This window comes from Ranitomeya imitator, chromosome 7, assembly GCF_032444005.1.
Source record: "Ranitomeya imitator isolate aRanImi1 chromosome 7, aRanImi1.pri, whole genome shotgun sequence".
NCBI lineage: Eukaryota > Metazoa > Chordata > Amphibia > Anura > Dendrobatidae > Ranitomeya > Ranitomeya imitator.
In genome coordinates this window covers 117,225,500-117,252,942 of record NC_091288.1, presented here as the reverse complement: position 1 = coordinate 117,252,942, position 27,443 = coordinate 117,225,500, and the positions used below count along the sequence as shown (strand labels likewise).

Here is a 27,443-nt window from a genome sequence, read left to right as displayed (position 1 = left end):
TGATTGGGTTGACAAATTACTGGGAGGGGCTAGTGAGGACCCAGCGGTCATGGTGCACATTGGCACAAATGACAAAGTTAGAGGTAGGTGGAAGGTCCTTAAAGATGATTTCAGGGAATTAGGCTGCAAGCTGAAAGCAAGGACCTCCAACATGGTATTTTCCGAAATACTGCCTGTACCACGTGCCACGCCAGGGGGGCAATGGGAGATTAGGGAGGTTAATTAGTGGCTCAAGAATTGGTGTAGGAAGGAGTGGCTTGGGTTCCTGCAGAACTGGGCCGACTTCTCAGGTGACTACAGGTTCTACGCTAGGGACGGGCTGCACCTCAATGGGGAAGGTGCAGCTGTGCTGGGGAAGAAAATGGCTAGAAGGTTGGAGGAGTGTTTAAACTAGGGATTGGGGGAGGGTATTCATTTTATAGGAGGGGAAAATAGTGCAGATAGAGACCTGGGCACAAATAAGGAAGTTGGGGGTGGCGGTGGCATGGGGGGTGGGGTTAGAACAATTAATAATTTAAGAAAGAATACAGAGAGATACATTAAGTGTATGTATACTAATGCCAGAAGCCTTGCCAACAAAATGGATGAATTCGAATTAATGTTGGAGCATAATTATGACATAATGGGGATATCTGAGACATGGCTGGATGAGAGCCATGACTGGGCTGTTAACTTACAGGGCTATAGTCTGTTCAGAAATGACCGAATGGATAAGCGAGGGGGAGGGTTGTGTTTATATGTAAAATCATCCTTAAAACCCATCCTGCGTGATAATATAGGTGAATCTAACGAAAATAGTAGGGGCGTCAGGGAATTCTTTGGATTCACTCTATACCATGGGTAAGCCTTCTTGATTATCTCACTGCATTCTGAGACAGGCGGCACCTTTATTTATGCAACTATGCAACAGATTTTTGATGGGCTGTGTGTCGATTACTTTGTGCAGTGGTATGTAAGCTAGGTTATTACCATGAGGAATTTTACATCTTTCCCCACTTACTCCCCGGTACACTACTAGTTTGCTCCTTGGACTTTTCCTGTACTTTTTGTATTATGTTCTTTGATACACTTGTTTGTAATATTTACCAAGTAAATGAAATATTTTAGGATGATTTGTGAGATTTTGTGCTTACTCCATGTGTTTGCATGTGATTTATCTGGGAGTACTCTCACTCAAAAAAACTTTTTTCTCGATGTGTTTGATGGGAGAGTGATATCATTTTACTCTTGGCCACGGTGTGACTTTGTGCTTTATGACCTATTCAATGAATCTAATGAAAATGTAGAGTCCCTGTGGGTTGGAGATAAGGGGAGGGGAAAAAAATAATAAATTACTGATAGAGGTTTGTTATAAGTCTCCAAAAATAATGGAAGCAATGGAGAATATCCTCGTAAAGCAAATAGATGAAGCTGCGACTCAAGGGGAAGTCATTATTATGGGGGACTTCAACTACCCTGAAATATATTGAGGAACAGAAATCTGCAGTTCCAGCAAAGGTAATCATTTTCTGACAATTATGAGAGACAATAACCTTTCACAACAGGTTCAGGACCTGACAAGAAGGGGGGCACTGCTAGACCTAATATTAACCAACAGGCCAGACCACATAGCAAATATAAGGGTTGGGGGTCACTTGGGGAATAGTGATCACAAAATAAAAAGATTTCATGTATCCTTTAATAAGATGTGTAGTAGAGGGGTTACAAGGACACTAAACTTCCGGAGGGCAAATTTCCAACGGATGGGAGATGATCTTGGTGCACTTAACTGGGACAATATCCTGAGACATAAAAACACACAAATAAAATGGGAGATGTTTATTAGCATACTGGATAGGACCTGTACACAATATATACCGTATGGGAATAAACATACTAGAAATAGGAGGAAACCAATATGGCTAAATAGAGCTGTAAGGGGCGCAATAAGGGACAAAAAGAAAGCATTTAGAGAATTAAAGGAAGTAGGTAGTGAGGAGGCATTAAATAAATACAGAAAATTAAATAAATTCTATAAAAAGCAAATCAAGGCAGCAAAGATTGAGACATAAAATATTCTTTAACTACATAAATAGTAAGAAACTAAAAAATGATAGTGTTGGCCCCCTTAAAAATATTGGGTGAAATGGTGGATGAGGATGAGGAAAAAGCCAATATGCTAAATGACTTTTTTCACAAGTATTCACACAAGAAAATTCCATGGCAGACAATATGATCAGTGATAACAAAAATCCCCCATTAAGTGTCACCTGCTTAACCCAGCAGGAAGTACGGCAGCGTCTTAAAATCACTAAAATTGACAAATCTCTGGGCCCAGATGGGATACACCCCTGAGTACTGCAGGAATTAAGTACAGTCATTGATAGACCATTATTTTTAATCTTTAAAGACTCCATAATAACAGTGTCTGTACCACAGGACCATAGCAAATGTGGTGCCAATATTAAAAAAGGCGACCAAAACTGAACTCGGAAATTGTAGGCCAGTAAGCTTAACCTCTACTGTGGGCAAAATCCTGGAGGGCATTCTAAGGGACGCTATACTGGAGTATCTGAAGAGGAATAACCTCCTGACCCAGTATCAGCATGGGTTTACTAGGGACCGTTCCTGTCAGACTAATCTGATCAATTTCTATGAAGATGTAAGTTCTGGACTGGACCGAGGGAACCCAGTGGATATGGTGTATGTGGACTTTTCAAAAGCTTTTGATACGGTGCCACACAAAAGGTTGATACATAAAATGAGAATAATGGGGATAGGGGAAAATGTGTGTAAGTGGGTTAAGAGCTGGCTCAGGGATAGGAAACAAAGGGTGGTTATCAATGGAGCCCACTCGGACTCGGTCACGGTTAGCAGTGGGGTAAAACAGGGTTAGTATTGGGCCCTTTTCTTTTTAACATATTAATTAATGACCTTGTAGGGGGCATACAGAGTTGAATTTCAATATTTGCAGAAGACACTAAATTCTGCAGGGTAATCAATACAGAGGAGGACAATTGTATATTACAGGATGATTTATGTAAACTAGAAGCGTGGGCTGATAAATGGCAAATGAGCTTTAATGGGGATAAATGTAAGGTCATGCACTTGGGTAGAAGTAATAAGATGTATAATTATGTGCTTAATTCTAAATCTCTTGGCAAAACCGTTAATGAAAAAGACCTGGGTGTATGGGTGGATGACAAACTCATATTCAGTGGCCAGTGTCAGGCAGCTGCTACAAAGGCAAATAAAATAATGGGATGCATTAAACGAGGCATAGATGCTCATGAGGAGAACATAATTTTACCTCTATACAAGTCACTAGTTCGACCACACTTAGAATACTGTGCATAGTTCTGGTCTCCGGTGTATAAGACAGAAATAGCTGAACTAGAGCGGGTGCAGATAAGAGCGACCAAGGTTATTAGAGGACTGGGGGGTCTGCAATACCAAGATAGATTATTACACTTGGGGCTATTTAGTTTGGAAAAACGAAGGCTAAGGGGTGATCTTATTTTAACCCCTTCCCGACCTTTGACGCCACGTAGGCATCATGAAAGTCGGTGCCAATCCGACCCATGACGCCTATGTGGCGTCATGGAAAGATCGCGTCCCTGCAGGCCGGGTGAAAGGGTTAACTCCCATTTCACCCGATCTGCAGGGACAGGGGGAGTGGTAGTTTAGCCCAGGGGGGGTGGCTTCACCCCCTCGTGGCTACGATTGCTCTGATTGGCTGTTGAAAGTGAAACTGCCAATCAGAGCGATTTGTAATATTTCACCTATTATAACGGGTGAAATATTACAATCCAGCCATGGCCGATGCTGCAATATCATCGGCAATGGCTGGAAATACTAATGTGCCCCCACCCCACCGATTGCCCCCTCAGCCCCCCGATCTGTCCGGTACACTGCTCCGGCTCCCCTCTGTCCTGTGCTCCGCTCCCCCCGTGCTCTTGTCCGCTCCCCCCATGCTTCAATCACCCCCCCGTGCTCCGATCACCCCCCCTGCACTCCGATCCACCCCCCTCCGTGCTCCATTCCACCCCCCCGTGCTCCGTTCTACCCCCCGTGCTCCGTTCCACCCCTCCCGTGCTCCGATTCACCCCCCCATGCTCCGATCCCCCCCCCCCGTGCTCCCACCCTACCCTATCATACTTACCGATCCTGCCGGGGTCCGTCCGTCTTCTCCCCGGGCGCCGCCATCTTCCAAAATGGCGGGCACATGCGCAGTGCGCCCGCCGAATCTGCCGGCCGGCAGATTCGTTCCAAAGTGCGTTTTGATCACTGAGATATAATCTCTCAGTGATCAAAATAAAAAAATAATAAATGACCCCCCCCCTTTGTCACCCCCATAGGTAGGGACAATAAAAAAAAAATAATTTTTTTTTCCACTAATGTTAGAATAGGGTTAGGGTTAGGGGTAGGGTTAGGGTTAGGGCTAGGGTTAGGGTTAGGGCTAGGGTTAGGGCTAGGGTTAGGGCTAGGGTTAGGGCTAGGGGTAGGGGTAGGGTTATGGGTAGGGTTAGGGGTAGGGTTAGGGGTAGGGTTAGGGCTAGGGCTAGGGGTAGGGTTAGGGGTAGGGTTAGGGGTAGGGTTAGGGTTTCGGTATGTGCACACGTATTCTGGTCCTCTGCGGATTTTTCCGCTGCGGATTTAATAAATCCGCAGTGCTAAACCGCTGCGGATTTATGGCGGATTTACCGTGTTTTTTCTGCGCATTTCACTGCGGTTTTACAACTGCGATTTTCTATTTGAGCAGTTGTAAAACCGCTGCGGAATCCGCACAAAGAAGTGACATGCTGCGGAATGTAAACCGCTGCGTTTCCGTGCAGTTTTTCCGCAGCGTGTGTACAGCGATTTTTGTTTCCCATAGGTTTACATTGAACTGTAAACTCATGGGAAACTGCTGCGGATCCGCAGCGTTTTCCGCAGCATGTGCACATACCTTTAGAATTAGGCCATGTGCACATGGTGCGGATTTGGCTGCGGATCCGCAGTGGATTGGCCGCTGCGGATTCGCAGCAGTGTTCCATCAGGTGTACAGTACCATGTAAACATATGGAAACCAAATCCGCTGTGCCCATGGTGCGGAAAATACCGCGCGGAAACGCTGCGTTGTATTTTCCGCAGCATGTCAATTCTTTGTGCGGATTCCGCAGCGTTTTACACCTGTTCCTCAATAGGAATCCGCAGGTGAAATCCGCACAAAAAACACTGGAAATCCACGGAAAATCCGCAGGTAAAACGCAGTGCCTTTTACCCGCGGATTTTTCAAAAATGATGCTGAAAAATCTCACACGAATCCGCAACGTGGGCACATAACCTTAGGGTTAGGGTTGGAATTAGGGTTGTGGTTAGGGGTGTGTTGTGGTTAGGGTTGTGATTAGGGTTATGGCTACAGTTGGGATTAGGGTTTGGGGTGTGTTGGGGTTAGGGTTAGGGCTGTGATTAGGGTTATGGCTACAGTTGGAATTAGGGTTGTGGTTAGGGTTAGGGGTGTGTTGGGGTTAGGGTTGTGTTTAGGGGTGTGTTGGGGTTAGGGTTGTGATTAGGGTTATGGCTACAGTTGGGATTAGGGTTAGGGGTGTGTTGGGGTTAGTGTTGGAGGTAGAATTGAGGGGTTACCACTGTTTAGGCACATCAGGGGTCTCCAAACGCAACATGGCGCCACCATTGATTCCAGCCAATCTCGTATTCAAAAAGTCAAATGGTGCTCCCTCAATTCCGAGCCCTGACGTGTGCCCAAACAGTGGTTTACCCCCACATATGGGGTATCAGTGTACTCATGACAAACTGCGCAACAATTACTGGGGTCCAATTTATCCTGATAACCTTGTGAAAATAAAAAAATGCTTGCTAAAACATCATTTTTGAGGAAAGAAAAATGATTTATTATTTTCACGGCTCTACGTTGTAAACGTCTGTGAAGCACTTGGGCGTTCAAAGTGCTCACCACATATCTAGATAAGTTCCTTGGGGGGTCTAGTTTCTAAAATGCAACGTGACGCCCGCATCAAAGTCTGCATTTCAAAAGTCACTACTTCCCTTCTGAGCCCCGACGTGTGCCCAAACAGTGGTTTACCTCCACACATGGGGTATCAGCATACTCAGGAGAAACTGAACAACAACTTTTGGGGTCCAATTTCTCCTGTAACCCTTGGGAAAATAAAAAATTCTGGGCTAAATAATTATTTTTGAGGAAAGAAAACGTATTTATTATTTTCACGGCTCTGCATTATATACTTCTATGAAGCACTTGGGGGTTCAAAGTGCTCACCACACATCTAGATAAGTTCCTTTCGGGGTCTAGTTTCCAAAATGGGGTCATTTGTGGGGGGTTTCTACTGTTTAGCCACATCAGGGGCTCTGCAAACGCAACGTGACGCCCGCAGAGCATTCCATCAAAGTCTGCATTTCAATACGTCACTACTTCAATTCCGAGCCCCGGCATGCCCAAACAGTAGTTTACCCCCACATATGGGGTATCACCGTACTCAGGAGAAACTGGACAACAAATATTGGGGTCAAATTTCTCCTGTTACTCTTGGGAAAATTAAAAAATTCTGGGCTAAATAATTATTTTTGAGGAAAGAAAACGTATTTATTATTTTCACGGCTCTGCATTATAAACTTCTGTGAAGCACTTGGGGGTTCAAAGTGCTCATCACACATCTAGATAAGTTCCTTTCGGGGTCTAGTTTCCAAAATGGGGTCACTTGTGGGGGGTTTCTACTGTTAAGCCACATCAGGGGCTCTGCAAACGCAACGTGACGCCCACAGAGCATTCCATCAAAGTCTGCATTTCAAAACGTCACTACTTCACTTCCGAGCCCCGGCATGTGCCCAAACAGTGGTTTACCCCCACATATGGGGTATCAGCGTACTCAGGAGAAACTGGACAACAACTTTTGGGGTCAAATTTTTCCTGATACCCTTGGGAAAATAAAAAATTGCAGGCTAAAAGATCATTTTTGAGAAAATATTTTTTTTTTTTTATTTTCATGGCTCTGCGTTATAAACTTCTGTGAAGCACTTGGGGGTTCAAAGTCCTCACCACACATCTAGATTAGTTCCTTTGGTGGACTAGTTTCCAAAATGGGGTCATTTCTGGGGGATCTCCAATGTTTAGGCACACAGGGGCTCTCCAAACGTGACATGGTGTCCGCTAATGATTGGAGCTAATTTTCCATTTAAAAAGCCAAATGGCGTGCCTTCCCTTCCGAGCCCTGCCGTGCGCCCAAACAGTGGTTTACCCCCACATATGGGGTATCAGCGTACTCAGGACAAACTGGACAACAACATTTGGGGTCCAATTTCTCCTATTACCCTTGGCAAAATAGGAAATTCCAGGATAAAAAAAATCGTTTTTGAGGAAAGAAAAATTATTTTTTATTTTCATGGCTCTGCGTTATAAACTTCTGTGAAGCACCTGGGGGTTTAAAGTGCTCAATATGCATCTAGATAAGTTCCTTGGGGGGTGTAGTTTCCAAAATGGGGTCACTTGTGGGGGAGCTCCAATGTTTAGGCACACAGGGGCTCTCCAAACGCGACATGGTGTCCGCTAACAATTGGAGCTAATTTTCCATTTAAAAAGTCAAATGGCGCGCCTTCCCTTCCGAGCCCTGCCGAGTGCCCAAACAGTGGTTTACCCCCACATATGAGGTATCAGCGTACTCGGGAGAAATTGCCCAACAAATTTTATGATCCATTTTATCCTATTGCCCATGTGATAATGAAAAAATTGAGGCGAAAAGAATTTTTTTGTGAAAAAAAAAGTACTTTTTCATTTTTACAGATCAATTTGTGAAGCACCTGAGGGTTTAAAGTGCTCACTAGGCATCTAAATAAGTTCCTTGGGGGGTCTAGTTTCCAAAATGGGGTCACTTGTGGGGGAGCGCCAATGTTTAGGCACACAGGAGCTTTCCAAACGCGACATGGTGTCCGCTAACGATGGAGATAATTTTTCATTCAAAAAGTCAAATGGCGCTCCTTCCCTTCCGAGCCTTACCATGTGCCCAAACAGTGGTTTACCCCCACATGTGAGGTATTGGTGTACTCAGGAGAAATTGCCCAACAAATTTTAGGATCCATTTTATCCTGTTGCCCATATGAAAATGAAAAAATTGAGGCTAAATAATTTTTTTGTGAAAAAAAGTACTTTTTCATTTTTACGGATCAATTTGTGAAGCACCTGGGGGTTCAAAGTGCTCACTATGCATCTAGATAAGTTCCCTGGGGCGTCTAGTTTCCAAAATGGGGTCAGTTGTGGGGGAGCTCCAATTTTTAGGCACACGGGGGCTCTCCAAACGTGACATGGTGTCCGCTAAAGAGTGGAGCCAATTTTTGATTCAAAAAGTCAAATGGCGCTCCTTCCCTTCCAAGCCCTGCCGTGCACCCAAATAGTGGTTTACCCCCACATATGAGGTATCAGCGTACTCAGGACAAATTGGACAACAACTTTCGTGTTCAGTTTCTCCTTTTACCATTGGGAAAATAAAAAAATTGTTGCTAAAAGATAATTTTTGTGACTAATAAGTTAAATGTTCATTTTTTCCTTCCATGTTGCTTCTGCTGCTGTGAAGCACCTGAAGGGTTAATAAACTTCAGGAATGTGGTTTTGAGTACCTTGAGGGGTGCAGTTTTTAGAATGGTGTCACTTTTGGGTATTTTCAGCCATATAGACCCCTCAAACTGACTTCAAATGTGAGGTGGTTCCTAAAAAAATGGTTTTGTAAATTTCGTTGTAAAAATGAGAAATCGCTGGTGAAATTTTAACCCTTATAACTTCCTAGCAAAAAAAAATGTTGTTTCCAAAATTGTGCTGATGTAAAGTAGACATGTGGGAAATGTTATTTATTAACTATTTTGTGTCACATAACTCTCTGGTTTAACAGAATAAAAATTCAAAATGTGAAAATTGCGAAATTTTCAAAATTTTCGCCAAATTTCCGTTTTTATCACAAATAAACGCATAATTTATTGACCTAAATTTACCACTATCATGAAGCCCAATATGTCACGAAAAAACAATCTCAGAACCGCTAGGATCCGTTGAAGCGTTCCTGAGTTATTACCTCATAAAGGGACACTGGTCAGAATTGCAAAAAACGGCAAGGTCTTTAAGGTCAAAATAGGCTGGGTCATGAAGGGGTTAATGTATAAATATATGGGGGACAGTACAAAGACCTTTCTGATGATCTTGTTAATCATAGACCTGAGACAAGGACAAGGGGGCAGACGTCTGGAGGAAAGAAGGTTTAACCACAATAACAGACACGGATTCTTTACTGTAAGAGCAGTGAGACTATGGAACTCTCTGCTGTATGATGTTGTAATGAGTGATTCATTACTTAAATTTAAGAGGGGACTGGACGCCTTTCTTGAAAAGTATAATGTTACAGAGTATATATACTAGATTCCTTGATAGGGTGTCGATCCAGGGATCTTGTCTGATTGCCGTATGTGGAGTCAGGAAGGAATTTTTTTCCCCAATGTGGAGCTTACTCTTTGCCACATGGTTTTTTTTGTCTTCCTCTAGATTAACATGTTAGTGCATGTTAGGTTGGGCTATGGGTTGAACTAGATGGACTTAAAGTCTTCCTTCAACCTTAATAACTATGTTACTATGTTAATAGGTGAGTATGTCATTTTTTTTTTTATCGCAGCAGCATACAGGGCATATTATACTATGGAGCATCTTATGGGGGCCATCAACCTTTATGGAGCAGCATGCGGGGCATATACTATGGATCATATTATGGGGGCCATCAACCAGCACCTGACAGGATGGGGACACAGGATGGGAGCAGCACATGACAAGATGGGGGCGAAGGATGGGAGCAGCACATAACAGGATGGGGAAGCAGGAAGACAGCAGCATGTGACAGGATGGGGGTGCAGGATGAGAGCAGCACATGACAGTATGGGGGCACAGGATGGGAGCAGCACATACCAAAACAGAGGCGCAGGATGGGAGTAGCACATGACAGCATGTAGGTGCAGGATCGGAGCACTACATGACAGGATGAGGGAGCAGGATAGTAGCAGCACATGACAGGATGGGGGTGCAGGATGAGAGCACCACATGACAGCATGGGGGCGCAGGATGGGAGCACATGACAGGATGAGGGCTCAGGAAAAGAGTAACACATGACATGATAGGGACGCAGGATAATAGCAGCACACGACAGTATGGGGGTGCAGTATGGCAGCAGAACATACCAGAATGAGGGCGCATGATGGGACCACCACATGACAGGATTGGGGTACAGGATGGGACCACCACATGACAGGATTGGGGTACAGGATGGGTGCACATGACAGGATGAGGGCTCAGGAATACAGTAGCACAATAAGATGGAGGCGCACAAAACAGGATGGGGGCTGCACATGACAGGATGGAGGCGCAAGATGGTAGCAGCACACGACAAGATTAGGGTGCAGGATGGAAGCAGCACATACCACGATGGAAACCATATACCAATATCAATGCTCGCCAACCGGTCGTAGAATGGGTTAAATAGCTAGTCTATATATATATATATGTATATATATATATATATATATATATTCTATCCTATTCTAACCTGTCAGTGTGATCTTACTGTACACCGCACATGAATTGCCAGCTTTTCAAAGGACACTGGTGCATATTTCTCGCAAGTCACACTGATGGTCCGTGTGGTGTGTGATTTTTTTTTTCTCGCACCCATAGCCTTGTACTGGCAAGTTTTGGCAGATATACAATGCAAATCGCAGCATGCTGCGATTTCACTCGCACGTACAGAATAAAGCGGCCGAGAAAAAAAACGATGATGGGAGCTGCCACACAGATTAACAGTGGTCCGATTGCTATGCAATTTTTTTCCCGCATAGCACTCGTCCGTATTATATGCTAGTGCGACTCCGGCCTTACACTGAGGTTTCCCTTGTATGATAGTATTAGCAAGGTTCTGTAACAATGGTCGATATGTCAGGAATGTGGCCTCATCTGTTGGGTGTTTAGAATTTGAAAAATACTAAAGTTTTCTTATTACTTTCATGTATAAAGTAATGTCTAAAACATATAAGGTCTTTTTTCGGAGAATGTAATACATAAGAATGATTGCTAGTGTATCTTTGCAGGTGCTAGATGATCCTGATGGATTTGGAATTCTGAAACAAGCTTCGTTGTACATCAATGACTTCTGGAACAAGCTGGATGTCTGTGCCATTCTAATCTTTATCAGTGGTTTGTTCTGCAGGTTAGAATAACAATACTGTTATTTTTAATTGTTGTTGTTCGTTCTCCCACAAAGCTAATTCAAAAGTGAAATGTGAAAAATATTTTAACGCAAAATTGACATCCTAAATGGTTTCCAATAGTTAACATTTTGGCACATGAAGTCGATGTATGCAATGGCTTGCCCTAGGCATCCTCATTAGTGTACATGCCATGAGAAGTTTTTCTGTATGCAATAATTATATCCATAGGATTTAGTTCCCAGACAGGAGCCAAAAGAATGTCTTCTGTGAATATAACCTCTCAATTCTATAGTAAAGCTTAGTGGCTTTCACTACATAGGGCCAACGTTGCATGATTAGTTTAGATTAATATGATGTCTGTATACCCATACATATACCATGACTTTTGTACATGCCTTATGCCTTCCACCAGGGTATACCTCAGGTACATATATCTCTGCTGGATGACTTGAATGCTATTGAGAAAAAAGTGGATAAGCACATCCAAAAATAAAGCATTCCTCAAGCTTTATTATAAATCCATATTGTTAAAAGTCCATATGTGAATAGTGATAAAGAAACCGCTCTGAAATGTTTCTGGCGCTAACTGCTCCCTTAGTCATAGAGCATCTCTTGTATGGATTTTTAAAGATATGTATTTGGAATACAGCTTGAAGATTTTTTATTATTGGATGTGCCTGTCCACCTCTTTTTTGTTTATGGAATGTTGGAATGTTATACATCTTAATCTCCCATGCACAAAAAAAATAAAAAATGGGACTAGTAAGTGGATTTTTTTTGCTTTTGGCATGTGGGTTGTGTACACGTAATTTACTTAGAGGCTAAATGACAATCATGTAAGAGTGAAACCCTTAGACGCTGCTTAACACTAGGACTACTGGACTCGTGACCCCGCCTAGAACTACTGAAAGGAGTCATTTTGACTCCTTGCTTGTTTTCGTTTATTTTTAGAGTTTCATTTGTGGTTATTTATTAATAATTATATTTTTTGTAATGTATTATTATTGTGAGATCCAACAGTAATGCTTTTGATTGTTTTTTTTCTGCTTTTCTTATTTTTCTACAGAAAATAACAATAATTATAATAGACGTTTTTCAAACATTTTTTTTTATTCAAGTGCACACATATAAACAACAACTGAAGAACAAAAAGCAGAGAAAATGTAGGTGGAGGAGCATAAAAATGAAAATATGGCGCAGAATTCACCTTCTAAACATTTGGTGTTTTGCATTTTAGGCATTGCCTTTGATTTATGGCAGTACATTGCCCACACAAAGACTTACCACAAGTCTTACAATTTTGTTTGAACCATCACTTCTGAACATGTAGAAACTTGGGACGTAGAACCCTTTTCCCTATCTGTGACATAAGGACCACTCAACTCTTTCACAAGCGTTTGCAAAAATGCCTTGCGTGACATTTTTTGGTGGGTAATCTCCTTGAATATTATACATGCATTTATACCCGCAAAGTCTAAGGCATTTTCAAATGCATGAACAGGCCATCTCCTTGTGGATGTTCGTGTGGTATATTTTCGTGCCATCTGATCCACTACATCTACTCCATATTTTGTTTCATTGTAAAACTTTACCGTTTCTGGAGTTTTTTTAGCGGAATCAGACGCAACAACAACATCTGGATGGACGGAACTCAAAATGACAACATTTTTGTTGGGCTTTCCTTGATATACTGTAAGTGTAAAATTGTCTTCATTTCTAAACACTTTAGTGTTGTACAGTTCCTCTTTCATGGATTTTATTTCTTTAGGCACTTCTCGCCTTATCTTATTCAGTGTTCCCACGATGGTTGTTCCTTTGCTTTTTAGCTGTTTAGCTAATTTTAATGAAGTAAAATAATTATCGGTTGTAACATTGCGACCTTTTTTCAAAAACGGGTCCAGTAACTTCATTACCACATGGTCAGCTAAACGGTCCTCAGCACGGCGTGTGTCATCTTTGCCTAGATAAGGGAAGCCATTTGCCAGATATTTGCTCTCCTTATCAACAGCTAGCCAATATTTGTGGCCATATTTATCTGGTTTGGAAGGCATGTACTGCGTGAATGGACACCTAGTTTTGCTTGGGAAAAGTTGCTCATCCACCGTTATGTATGGGCCAGGTTTGTAACACGCAATACAATTTTCAATAAACCTGCCCCACACAGTAGAAAATAGAGCAAACTTGTCCGTTTGCAGTCTCTCCGATCGAGTACATTTCTCATCAAATCTGAGAAACCTCATAATTTCAACAAAGCGGTCCCTAGACATTGTCGCTTTGCAAAACGGTATTCCCCAGTCATTACACCAAATACTGCTAATCGAGTGACGGTTCGTGCCAGATATTCCACGAGCATAGAATATCGCAATGAATGCATCTAGCTGCTCATCAGATAGAGTAAACTGTAAATTATTGTTCCTGCATGCTTCTGCAAGCGTACAGTTCTTTATATGTGTCAATATATATGAATCAAAAATTAAACGCCATGCGCTCAAAGGACTATCGATAATGATATTTCTTCTGGCGTATCCTGTAGGGCCAGGTGCTTCTCGAAGAATATTTTGGCTGTCACGCCTACCAGGCAAGTGTTGTCCAATTTCAACAGGTTTCCATTGAATACCATCCGCTGAAACTAGTATTCCTTCAGATTCGCCTTCTCTGGTGTTTGTTGTTGCATTACCTTCGCCGCCATCGTTATCTGTTGTTCTTTCATTTCTGGGACGTTTTGCTGATTTTTTCTGTCCACGACCAGGAGGATGGTCACGAGGCAACATAACTGCATGAGCCCGATCCCCAGTTGATGTGCTTGGAATATCTGGAAAAAAGTTGATGAATATTTAGAATTTTTGTTTTGTAAGGGTCCGTGCACACTGGCTGGATTAGCGGCGGAATATCCGACCGGATATTCTCACCACAATCCGGCCCGTACCTGCCCGCTCAGGTACAGAGCGGAGTTTCATACCTGAAGCTCCGCTCCGAACCCCGGGCTGGAGCCGCTGTCTGGGACGGAGCCGTGCTCGCGCGTAAGCAAGCGCTGCTCTGTCCCTGACAGCGGCTCCAGCCCGGGGTTCGGAGCGGAGCTTCAGGCATGAGTGGGCAGGTACGGCCTGTATTGCGGCAAGAATATCCAGATGGCTATTCAGCCAGAATTCTGCTAGTGTGCACAGGCCCTAACTCAGTGTGTGGAAGAACAAATAAATACACATAACTACTTACCTTCTGGATTTGTTCCTTCTGAGTCTTCAGATTCACTTGATATGTTCTGAGGAATGAAATCTTCATCACTGTCAGAATCAAATACATGTTCCTGCAATTCGGATTCCGATTCATCCTCCGGTATGGATTGCAAAGTAGCCAGAATATCCTGAGGCTTTATCAAACGTCTTCTCTCCATATTCCTCACAAATTCCATAATTCTATATAGTTCCCTGCTGAAAAATAGAAATGAAATGAAAACTAAAAGAAATAATAACTGTTCTGCCACCTTCAAAAGTAGGTGGGCTGAATCAGTTGACAGACAGCTAAACTATTTCATAACAACTCATACCTGTATGAGTCTTCAGAGCTCGTATGTCTGCGTCTGTTCTCTTTGTCTCTTCAGCTGAACTGAAAGTAAAGTTACTACCCAGAATACTGTCTCCTGCTAGGACCTTAGAAAAACACCACCCTTCATTAGCATAAGATAAGAGCCTAGAGTAAACAAGCTATTTTGTTCAGCATTACACAGTAATACAAGCAGGTAAAACACAAGGAAAATGTGAAAAGTTGACATGTAAATTGAACTACATCTATATGAACATCAGGGTAAATAAGACAGAGTGAAAAAATTATGCACAAAACTTTATAGCAACATTTAGTGACAAAAGGACCTCAAAATATAGTAGGGAGTCAAAATGACTCCCTTCAGTAGTTCTTGGTAAATTTTGAAAAAAACGCGCAAATTTTTTACCAAAATTATTTATTCTCACAAAATCTTTTTTCACATCATATTTGAGGAAAAGTCACCGAGTTTCAAGCCGGAATTCTGAAAAATGTAGTCACAGAAGAGAAATAAAAAACGAAAGGAGTCAAAATGACTCCATCAGTAGTTCTAGTGTTAAGGGGCTTGATAAAGTAAAGGGCTCACTAAATAACTTATCAACACTTTGGGCATCTATTCATCAAAGTGTTTGCACTAGAATTGTGGTATGAAACACTATGAAATGTTGCAAATTTTTTGGGAAACTCTAAATTGTGCAAAAAAAGTTGATGTTTTTATGGCACTTTTTGGCTAGCTGCACCAAAGTGGTTAAAGCTGGGGTGGGGCTGAGTCGGCACGAGGCATGGCAACACCAGCTTGACAAATTAATCAAAAGTGGCAACATACAACACATCAGAAAAACGCACACCAATGAGAAGATGCGCCAATTCATTAAGTGACACACGTTTTTTAATGAATTTGGTGCATCTTATTCCTGAACACCTTTCCATAAGGGCTCATCCACACGTCCTGATATTTCCCATACTAGAAAAACCAGTACCAGAGATATCCGTGTCCCTGTGTCCATGTGTATGGCTGTTTCATACGTGTGGCAACCATATGCCGCCTGTGTGCAGCACCAGTATCACACATACCGGTGCCAGAGAAAAGCCGGTGCAAGTTGCACTGTTTTCAGCTGAAGACAGCTCACATCATTGTTCCCTCCTCTCCCTGCAATCAGCAGGAGAAGGGGACAATGTTTTGAGTTGTATTCAGCCCCCACTGTCTACATCAAGTGTAAAATTAAGAATAAAATTAAAAAAAATCACATTATACTCACCTTAACCCCTAATCCTCTGAAGTCATTGTCCCCTGTAAGCAAATAAAAATAAAAAACATCAAAATCCCTCATCTTTCCGAAGCTGAACAAGTCCAGAGTGTCCAACACCATAATCCATCTGTGCGACATTTGCTCATCAGCATGAGCAGTGGCCTGAAGTGACCACTCACGATGAAGAGCTGGGGAGAATATCTTACTGCATTCAATGGGCGCATAAACTGCGCTGACCTCAGTGAGATCATCGCAGTTCACTGTGAGAAATCTCCGTGCAGCGAGTCATTCTCCCCAGCTGTTCAGCGTGACTGGTCGCCTCAGGCCATCGTTCATGCTGATGAGCAAATGTCACACAGATAGATTACACTCTGGATTCTTTCAACTTTGGTTAGCTGGCAATGCCATTGGTGTACTTAATTATTTAGCTTTTCATATAATAAAGAATTTTTCATTATGAAAATGTTAATTGCTTTTTGTGCTGTATGTCCTTTTTTTATCACAATGAGGAGACTAGTGGATGACAGAAGAAGATTGCTCCTTCTGTCTAACCATTTAATGTTATCCACTTCAATTAATTGGTCAAATACATGGTCCTATAGCAGAAGCTTGTCAGATGTATGTTACAGCTGGCACCTGGCGCTGGTTCAGCAGGTTCAGTTTCTGTTGAATGTCGAGAAGAAGTTTATAAATAGTTCTGAGTAAAGTGTTGGAAACAACCATAAAATAATAGACAATAGACTGCAGAATGCATATGTTCTCAAAGCTAAGAATAATATATGAAGTTACTTTTTACTGTCTTTCTGTCTTTATTGATTCACATTATTGTCAATTTAGTGTATACTAAATTATGAATAAAGCCTTTGTTTTACAGGTTAATACCAGCAACATTTTACCCTGGAAGAATTATTTTATCTCTAGATTTTGTAATTTTTTGTTTACGTCTTATGCATATTTTTACAATAAGTAAAACTCTTGGACCTAAAATCATAATTGTTAAGAGAATGGTAAGTAATACATTTGTGCATATAGGTATCTCTGGTTTGGAAAATATATTTGCAATTAACATTATAGCATTTTGGGTCAGCAGAACCCAAATCCTCCTTTTGGAGCTCACCTATTAGCCAAGGCCTAAATAAACAATATAAAATGTGGCATAATTAGTAATGCTGTCTAATTATTAGCCCAGACACAGACTGTGTTAAAATGTGCCCAATTTATCAAAATAGTTTATGCTGTTTGAATAATACGATGTATTATAAGGCTGTCTAATCTACGTTTACATCACCCATTAGATTGCTTTTTTGTGCCAGAATTTTGTACCATTATTTTTGTACATGATGCCACACATTAGGCTACATGCCTTTAATGTGAGGTCATGCCTCCTTGTTGGACAAGGCACAAAAATTGTCTATAACACATAACATATATAATTAAACTCATGAAAAAGGTTTTCTTAGCACAGATTTCTACAGAATTTTAGGTTGATAAATATGCTCTTTTATCTTTCTATCAGGAGTACATGGTATGTTCCATATTAGAACAAATGCCATTATGTTTAAATGGCCCCATGATAGCACATCAGGATACTTGAACAGTTACTGTCAGGTTCCCTTGCTGATAACAGATGATTGCTGAAGATACCACCAAACATTTTTTTACAGACAACATAGATAGAAAATGACATTTTTTCTGAAATGTTATTAATTTTTTTCACACACTGTGCAAACTTGTTAGTATTCTTTTCTACTGATCACGTCATCTGTATCTGGCATGCTTCCATACTGTTTACACAATAGATTTCTGTATGTATAAAAAATAAGGTGGCATGTAATCCAAGTTTTATTTATTCATAGATGAAAGACGTCTTCTTTTTCCTTTTCCTCCTGGCGGTGTGGGTTGTGTCTTTTGGAGTTGCAAAGCAAGCCATATTGATCCACAATGAGATAAGAGTGGATTGGATATTCCGCGGGGTTGTCTACCATTCCTACATGACTTTATTTGGACAGATTCCTTCCTACATAGACGGTATTAATTGTTTCTTAGCTTATAACAATGGAAAAGATGTGTAGTCTATGGTCATCTTTCCATGACTGAAAATACTGTAATGATGATTGTCATGTTTTCTCTTATGTTGCTGCACAATTTTGATAGAATCCTAGGTTGTGCTTCTCATGTACAGTGATGAGCAAAAGGGTAACAATATTTTGAACTTTTTGACTTTCAGGCTCCATATCTCACCATTTTATAGACAATCAACTTGGCTAATTCATACATAAATTTAACTTGCAACTATTTAGCATATGATTATTTATACAAATTCTTGTCATGTCACTGCATTGTTACTGTTTTGCTCCTGGTGGTTGAATTATATTCTGTGGCACCCATGCCAATTATGAGAATTTCTAGTATAATGATATGACCTTTTCTCTAAATGTTGTACATACTTTTGTTATACTACCCCCATGGACTTTCTACCCCACCCCCCTCTTTTTTCTTTTTTTTCCTTTTGTTCTTTCCATATTTACATATGATGGCATTTGTTTGTTTATATTCTTTATCATATTTGTAGTAACTGAAGAAGGTCAATTAGACCGAAACGTTTTATTGGTACTACACAATAAAATATCAAGTTACATGCATTTAAGTTGAGTGCCAGGTTCATTTACATTCCGGAGGCAGTTGGGGGACCCGTAGAAATACGCGAGACTACCATTTCACCCCAAATTCGAGATTGCTACAAAAATTAAGTCTATTGTGGGAGAAGCTTTAGAAAAAACAGATTATTGATAAAGATTTATCAGAATTTTTGATGATTAAACATCCGACTAGACTTGTCATGTATATTTTACCAAAAATTTATGTCTCTTGTAGATTCTCCGGGTAGACCAATTGTGTTATGATCCGGTGACCTTGGAGCTGCATGAATCTTTCTCTGGAGTAGGTGGTAACTGTACTGACCGCAAATCCTGAACTAACACCGCAACTAGAAGTAGCCGTGGGGTGTGCCTAACAAACCCTAGACACCTCGACACAGCCGGAGGACTAAATACTAGGGTTGAGCGACCTTGACTTTTTTAGAGTCGAGTCGGGTTTCTCAAAACCCGACTATCTCAAAAGTCGGGTCGAGTGAAATCGGCCGATTATGTCGTAAAGTCGGGATCGACCGAAACATGAAACCCAATGCAAGTCAATGGGGCAGCATAGTCGGCAGTGAGTGGGGGCCAGGAAAACACCTAGAGTGCCCATTTTAATGGCAAAAACATCCATTCTTCTTAATGAAGCTTGTCAATCTTAATTTCCCTTACAATAATAGTTAGGCATTGGAAATTGGGGGTAATTTGGCTAAAGTTGTTGGGGGTAGGGCTGGTTCAAGTATTTTGTGGGCCCAGGAAATCTGGACCACGTCACGGCAGTGAAGCAGGGCGAGGTAAGTATTAAAACTTTGCAAGTGCTGTGATCCTGAGCAAGCAGGGGGGCCCACTCGTTGGCATTGGCACTGGCACAGGGCCCCTCAAAGTACGGCGGTGTGTTTGCACGGTGGGGGCGCCTCCCACCGGCAGCGACACTTTTGCGTACTATGAGGGGCCCTGTGCCAGTGACGTCGCCAACGAGTATGCCCCCCCACCTGATGATGGAACTTGCACTTTCATCTTCACCTTCCTCTTTGTCCCCTTGTAAGGTGGTATACTATGTGGGAAGGGGAACCTGAATTTCAGCAGGGTCAGATTCTGGCTGTGCAAGGGGAATGTAGTGGTCTGGGGCAATGTACCAGCAGACTCACCTATCACTGGCTAGGCAATGGGCAGGATGAGGAGGAAACACAGATATAGGCCCAAAGAATAAAGTGGGCTAAATGCAGTTCAAAATTGGTAACAGGAATAACCAGGGGGCATTGCTTTGTTCAGTGGAGGACATCTGTAAAGAGAGGCTGACACCGAGAGTAGGCCCAAATCAGTAAGTAGTCTAAATGCAGTTCAAAATTGGCAACAGTAGTAAACAGGCGGCACAGCTTTGTTCAGTGGAGGAGAACAGCAAGGAGCGGCAGACACCAATAGTAGGCCCCAACCCAACTAGTAGGCCAAATGCAGTCTAACATTAACAACAACTTAACGAGAGCCTGAAAAGGGAAGTTCAGGACAGGAAACCAGGAGAACAGCAAGGAGCGGCAGACACTGTTAGTAGGCCCCAAAGCAACTAGTAGGCCAAATGCAGTTGTTCTATTTAACAACTATTTAACAAGAGCCTGAATATAGAAGCTCAGGAAAGGCAACCAGGAGAACACCGTGGAGCGGCAGACACTGTTAGTAGGCCCCAACCAAACTAGTATGCCCACTGCGGTTTTAAAATTCCGATAGGCTGAAAACCAGATAATTGCAGGTCATTTTTTGTAAAGAGGACAGCTGTATTGAGTGGCGCAGCCAGACACTACAAGTAGGCCTTACACCACAAAGTTGGCTCGACGCAGGTTTAAAAAAGGTTACATGGGTACACGGTCTGCATTGGTGTGCTAAGTGGAGGACAATTGGAAGGAGGGACCGCAGAAAGACTTAGTAGGCCTAAAATAACAAAATAGGCTCTCTGCAGCTTCGATTATGTGGCAACCTGGAGAACACCTTGGAGTGGGAGACACCGTCTCTACGACCCAGACCCTACTTGTAGGTTTAATGCAGTGTTGTTTCAACAACTACTTAACTAGAGCATGAAGATTGAAGCTATGGAGAGGCAACCTGGAGAACACCTTGGAGCGGCAGACACCGTTAGTAGGCCCTACCGAAGTAGTAGCCCCAATGCAGTTTTCAAATTCCTATAGGCCAAAAACCAGACAATTGACGCTCAGCTTTTTTCAGAGGAGGACAGCTGTATTGAGTGGCGCAGACAGACACAGGTAGTAGGCCTTAAACCAAAAATTTGGCTCAATGCAGTTTAAAAAAGGTTACAGGGTTACACAGGAAGCATTGGTGTGGTCAGCGGAGGACAATTTGAATTAGGGACTGCAGACAAACTTAGTAGGCTGTCCCCTGTGGACCATGCATCCACCACATTAACCCAGTGCGCCGTAATGGACACGTAACCTTCCGTGGACATGCCTACTGGATCATGCATCTGTTGTCAGGTGCACCTTTCTACTCTTAGATTGCCTGAGTGCATGGACAATGCGGACTTTTTCATGCTGGTGGAGAGCTGGGATGACTTTTCTCGCAAAAGAAGTGTCGAATGGGTAGCTCGAACCATGGTACAGCATAGTTCATCTGGGCTTTATAAATATGAAATAAAGAAAAAAAGTAGGCTCTATGCACTTTCAGCTAGGTTCCAGGGGTACACGGCCAGCATTGGTCTGGTCAGTGGAGGACAATTTCAATTATGGACCGCAGACAGACTTAGTACGCCTACAATTAAAAAAAGGATGCTCTATGCACTTTAAAATAGGTTCCAGGGGTACACGGGCATCAGTGGTGTGGTCAGTGGAGGACTATTGGAAGGAGGGACCGCAGACAGGCTTAGTAGGCCTAACATAAGAAAAGTAGGCCGTAGGCACTTTAAAATAGGTTCCAGGGATACACGGCCAGCATTGGTCTGGTCAGTGGAGGACTATTGGAAGGAGGGACCGCAGACAGGCTTAGTAGGCCTAACATAAGAAAAGTAGGCTGTAGGCACTTTAAAATAGGTTCCAGGGGTACACGGCCAGCATTGGTCTGGTCAGTGGAGGACTATTGGAAGGAGGGACCGCAGACAGGCTTAGTAGGCCTAACATAAGAAAAGTAGGCTGTAGGCACTTTAAAATAGGTTCCAGGGGTACAAGGGCAGCAGTGGTGTGGTCAGTGAAGGACAATTTCAATTATGGACCGCAGACAGACTTACTACGCCTACAATTAAAAAAAGGATGCTCTATGCAATTTAAAATAGGTTCCAGGGGTACACGGCCAGCATTGGTCTGGTCAGTGGAGGACTATTGGAAAGGAGGGACCGCAGGCAGGCTTAGTAGGCCTAACATAAGAAAAGTAGGCTGTAGGCACTTTAAAATAGGTTCCAGGGGTACACGGCCAGCATTAGTCTGGTCAGTGGAGGACTATTGGAAGGATGGACCACAGACAGGCTTAGTAGGCCTAACATAAGAAAAGTAGGCTGTGGGCACTTTAAAATAGGTTCCAGGGGTACACGGCCAGCATTGGTCTGGTCAGTGGAGGACTATTGGAAGGAGGGACCGCAGACAGGCTTAGTAGGCCTAACATAAGGAAAGTAGGTTGTAGGCACTTTAAAATAGGTTCCAGGGGTACAAGGGCAGCAGTGGTGTGGTCAGTGAAGGACAATTTCAATTATGGACCGCAGACAGACTTAGTACGCCTACAATTAAAAAAAGGATGCTTTATGTAATTTAAAATAGGTTCCAGGGGTACACGGCCAGCATTGGTCTGGTCAGTGGAGGACTATTGGAAGGAGGGACCGCAGACAGGCTTAGTAGGCCTAACATAAGAAAAGTAGGCTGTAGGCACTTTAAAATAGGTTCCAGGGGTACACAGCCAGCATTAGTCTGGTCAGTGGAGGACTATTGGAAGGATGGACCGCAGACAGGCTTAGTAGGCCTAACATAAGAAAAGTAGGCTGTGGGCACTTTAAAATAGGTGCCAGGGGTACACGGCCAGCATTGGTCTGGTCAGTGGAGGACTATTGGAAGGAGGGACCGCAGACAGGCTTAGTAGGCCTAACATAAGAAAAGTAGGTTGTAGGCACTTTAAAATAGGTTCCAGGGGTACAAGGGCAGCAGTGGTGTGGTCAGTGAAGGACAATTTCAATTATGGACCGCAGACAGACTTAGTATGCCTACAATTAAAAAAAAAGATGCTCTATGCAATTTAAAATAGGTTCCAGGGGTACACGGCCAGCATTGGTCTGGTCAGTGGAGGACAATTGGAAGGAGGGACCGCAGACAGGCTTATTAGGCCTAACATAAGAAAAGTAGGCTGTAGGCACTTTAAAATAGGTTCCAGGGGTACACGGGCAGCAGTGGTGTGGTCAGTGAAGGACAATTTCTAATTTGGACCGCAAACAGACGTAGTATGCCTACAATTAAAAAAAGGATGCTTTATGCAATTTAAAATAGGTTCCAGGGGTACACGGCCAGCATTGGTCTGGTCAGTGGAGGACTATTGGAAGGAGGGACCGCAGACAGGCTTAGTAGGCCTAACATAAGAAAAGTAGGCTGTAGGCACTTTAAAATAGGTTCCAGGGGTACACGGCCAGCATTGGTCTGGTCAGTGGAGGACTATTGGAAGGAGGGATCGTAGACAGGCTTAGTAGGCTTAACATAAGAAAAGTAGGCTGTAGGCACTTTAAAATAGGTTCCAGGGGTGCAAAGGCAGCAGTGGTGTGGTCAGTGAAGGACAATTTCAATTATGGACCGCAGACAGACTTAGTACGCCTACAATTAAAAAAAAGATGCTCTATGCAATTTAAAATAGGTTCCAGGGGTACACGGCCAGCATTGGTCTGGTCAGTGGAGGACTATTGGAAGGAGGGACCGCAGACAGGCTTAGTAGGCCTAACATAAGAAAAGTAGGCTGTAGGCACTTTAAAATAGGCTCCAGGGGTACACGGGCAGGAGTGGTGTGGTCAGTGAAGGACAATTTCTATTATGGACCGCAGACAGACTTAGTAGGCCTAACATAACAAAAGTAGGCTCTATGCACTTGGAATTATCTTGCAGGGGTACACAAGCAGCATTGGTGTTGTCAGCGGAGGCCGATTGTAAGGAGTGTCTGACAGTTAGTACTCCCAAAAAATAAATAGATGTTAATGTCTCGCAATACAACAAAACCAAAAAACAAAAGGGTGGCATTCTTAGGTAGAGGGGTGGGCTCCTCTGCTGAGTTTCAGACCTAGTAATTTGGCGCAAAGTATTTACTGGTGTAAATATAGGACACTGCCCCTGACTATTTTAAGTAGCATCATACATGTCAACACATTGGTATTGTCAGTGCCAGGCATTGAAGGATGTCAGTGCATAGACTAAACATTGGTGGAGCTGTGAGAGATAATTTTGCAAGTGGTAGAGCACTGTTTGAGCTGGGGGGGAACTGTCTTGTGGCTGGCGGTACAGGCCCAGGGCCCCTCATGTTACAACGGTGTGTCTGACAATGGTTGCGCGCCAAAACCGCCAGAGACACTTTATTGTACTATGAGGGACCCAGTGGCAGTGCCGTCGACCAAAAGCGTGCACACCCACCTCTTCAGACAAACGGCACTCTCACGGGTGCTTGCACCAAGTGGCGAGACCACGGCCCCGTGGGGGGAGTTTGCCCATTTAGGGAGGTGTAAACATGTCGTATGCTGGACAATCAGCTGTTGCAAATTACGAGATTGGAAAACTCAGTCAGACCAGTCCACAAGCAAGACCTTTTCATAGGAAAGCTAGGTGTCAGCCGGGAAAGGTGGGGCAAAATAATTCGAAATCCATGAGTGGTTCATTTTAATGAAGGTTAGATCATCAACATTTTGGGTAGCCAGACGAGTCCTTTTTTCGGTTAATATTGAACCAGCAGCACTGAATACTCTTTCTGATAGCACACTAGCTGCTGGGCAAGCAAGCTCCTGCAATGCATATTCTGCCAATTCTGGCCAGGTGTCTAATTTGGATGCCCAGTAATCAAATGGGAATGACGGTTGAGGGAGAACATCGATAAGGGATGAAAAATAGTTAGTAACCATACTGGACAAATGTTGTCTCCTGTCACTTTGAATTGATGCTGCAGTACCTGTCCTGTCAGCGGTCATTGCGAAATCACTCCACAACCTGGTAAGAAAACCCCTCTGTCCAATGCCACTTCTGATTTGTGCACCTCTAACACCTCTGGTCTGCTGCCCCCTGCAGCTCGTGTGAGAACCATCAGCGGCGCTGTGTGCTGAGAATGCCTGAATCAAACGGTCAACAAGAGTTGATTGTTTGGTTGCTAATATTTGTTCCAGGTTCTCATGTGGCATAATATTTTGCAATTTGCCTTTATAGCGAAGATCAAGGAGGCAGGTTGTTGTGAATTCCGTTCTGGAGCTCCCTCCTGTGGTTGCTAATGGTATTTTTGTGAGTTCTGCCCTTGGGCTCCCTCTGGTGGTTTCGAGTGGATCTGCTGCTCCTTTAGGTAGCTGTAGCAGCTGCCTTCACTAATCGCCTTGCCTGGGTTTGTTATTTAAACCTGCTCTGGGCTTTAGTCCATGCCTGCTGTCAATGTTCTTGGTTGGATTTGGTTCTCTCCTTGGAATTTTCATATGGCCAGTCCTTGTCTGCAAAAGATAAGTTTTTGCTAGTTTTTGTTTGTCCATTTGTTTGGACTCTATTGCTTTGCAAATATGTTTCTTTTTGTCCAGCTTGTTACTATGTCTTATTCAGGCTAGCTGGAAGCTCTGGGAAAGCAGATTTGCCCCTCCACACCGTGAGTCGGTGTGGAGTTCATTTTTGTAAACTCTGCGTGGATTTTGTAGTTTTTTATACTGACCGCACAGTATCCTTTTCTCTCTGTCTATCTAGTTTAGTATTGGCCTCCTTTGCTGAATTCTGATTTCATTTCTGTGTACGTCATTTCCCTCTCCATTCACAGTCAATATTTGTGGGGGGCTATCTTTCCTTTTGGGGGTTTTCTCTGAGGCAAGATAGCTTTCTATTTCCTTCTTTAGAGGTAGTTATTTCTTAGGCTGTGAAGAGGTGTCCAGGGAGAGTCAGGAACATCCCACGGCTATTTCTAGTGTTGTTGTTAGGATTAGGGACTGCGGTCAGTAGAGATACCACCTTCTCAGAGCTCGCTCCATGTTGCGTTTTAGCCACCAGGTCATATCAGTGTAGCCTCTTAACCACCAGGTCATAACAGTACAGCAGGCCAGAAATGAATTAAATGCATCTCAAAAGAAGGAAAAGAAAGTTCTGAACCATTTTTTTTTCTGTGCTCTGTTCTGTCTTTTTTTTCCTCTTGATATCTGGGTGGTGCTGGATATATGCTCTGGTATGGAGGTTCAGAGTTTGTTTTCTCGTGTGGATCAACTTGCTGCAATAGTCCAGAGTATCCAAGATTATATTGTCCAGACTCCGGCTCTAGAGCCTAGAATTCCTACTCCTGATTTGTTTTTTGGGGACAGATCCAAGTTTTTGAACTTTAAAAATAGCTGCAAATTGTTTTTTGCTTTGAAACCCCGTTCTTCTGGTGATCCCATTCAGCAAGTGAAAATCATCATATCCTTACTGCGTGGTGATCCTCAAGACTGGGCTTTTGTTCTTGAAACAGGGGATCCGGCATTGTTGAGTGTGGATGCATTTTTTCAAGCGCTTGGATTGTTGTATGACGAACCTAACTCAGTAGAGCATGCTGAGAAAACACTGTTGGCCCTGTGTCAGGGTCAAGAAGCGGCAGAGTTATACTGCCAGAAATTTAGAAAATGGTCTGTGCTCACTAAGTGGAATGAAGAGGCTCTGGCTGCTATTTTCAGAAAAGGTCTTTCTGAAACCCTTAAAGATGTAATGGTGGGCTTTCCTACGCCTACCGGTTTGAGCGAATCTATGTCTCTAGCCACTCAGATTGATCGGCGTCTGCGCAAGCGCTAAGCTGTGCACCTTATGGCAGTGTCCTCTGAGCAGAGTCCTGAGCCTATGCAATGTGATAGGATTTTGACTAGAGCAGAAAGACAGAAATTCAGACGTCAGAATGGCCTGTGTTTTTACTGTGGTGATTCTGCTCATGCTATTTCTGATTGCCCTAAGCGTACCAGGAGGGTTCCTGGGTCTGTTACCATTAGTACTGTACAGCCTAAATTTCTCTTGTCTGTTACCCTGATTTGCTCATTGTCGTCCTTCTCTGTTATGGCATTTGTGGATTCTGGCGCTGCCCTGAACTTAATGGACTTAGAATTTGCCAAGCGCTGTTGTTTTTCCTTGGAGCCTTTGCAGAGTCCTATTCCCTTAAGGGGGATTGATGCTACGCCATTGGCCAAGAATAAACCTCAGTATTGGACTCAATTAACCATGTACATGGCTCCAGCACATCAGTAAAATATTCGCTTTTTGGTGTTGCATAATTTGCATGATGTTGTTGTGCTGGGTTTTCCATGGTTAAAGGTACATAACCCAGTGCTGGATTGGAGATCTATGTCTGTAACTGGTTGGGGTTGTCAGGGGATACATAGTGATATTCCTTTGATGTCCATTTCCTTGTCCCCTTTTTCTGAAGTTCCTGAGTTTTTGTCGGATTTCCAGGATGTATTTGATGAGCCCAAGTCCAGTTCTATGCCTCCTCATAGGGACTGCGATTGTGCCATTAATTTGATTCCTGGCTGTAAGTTCCCTAAGGGCCGACTTTTCAATCTGTCTGTGCCAGAGCATGCCGCTATGCGGAGTTATGTAAAGGAGTCCTTGAGGAAGGGGCATATTCGCCCGTCTTCGTCACCGTTGGG

The 27,443-nt window shown here is 43.0% G+C and overlaps 1 protein-coding gene across 1 annotated transcript in view; it reads left to right on the top strand.

The window, feature by feature from the left end:
* Nucleotides 1–27,443, top strand: part of TRPM2 (transient receptor potential cation channel subfamily M member 2) — a 1,329,765-nt gene that overhangs the window by 596,574 nt on the left and 705,748 nt on the right. The window contains exons 19-21 of the mRNA XM_069733764.1: nt 11,107–11,225; nt 16,888–17,020; nt 17,870–18,041. Coding sequence (XP_069589865.1) covers nt 11,107–11,225; nt 16,888–17,020; nt 17,870–18,041 — 424 coding nt within the window. The remainder of the gene's footprint in view (nt 1–11,106; nt 11,226–16,887; nt 17,021–17,869; nt 18,042–27,443) is intronic.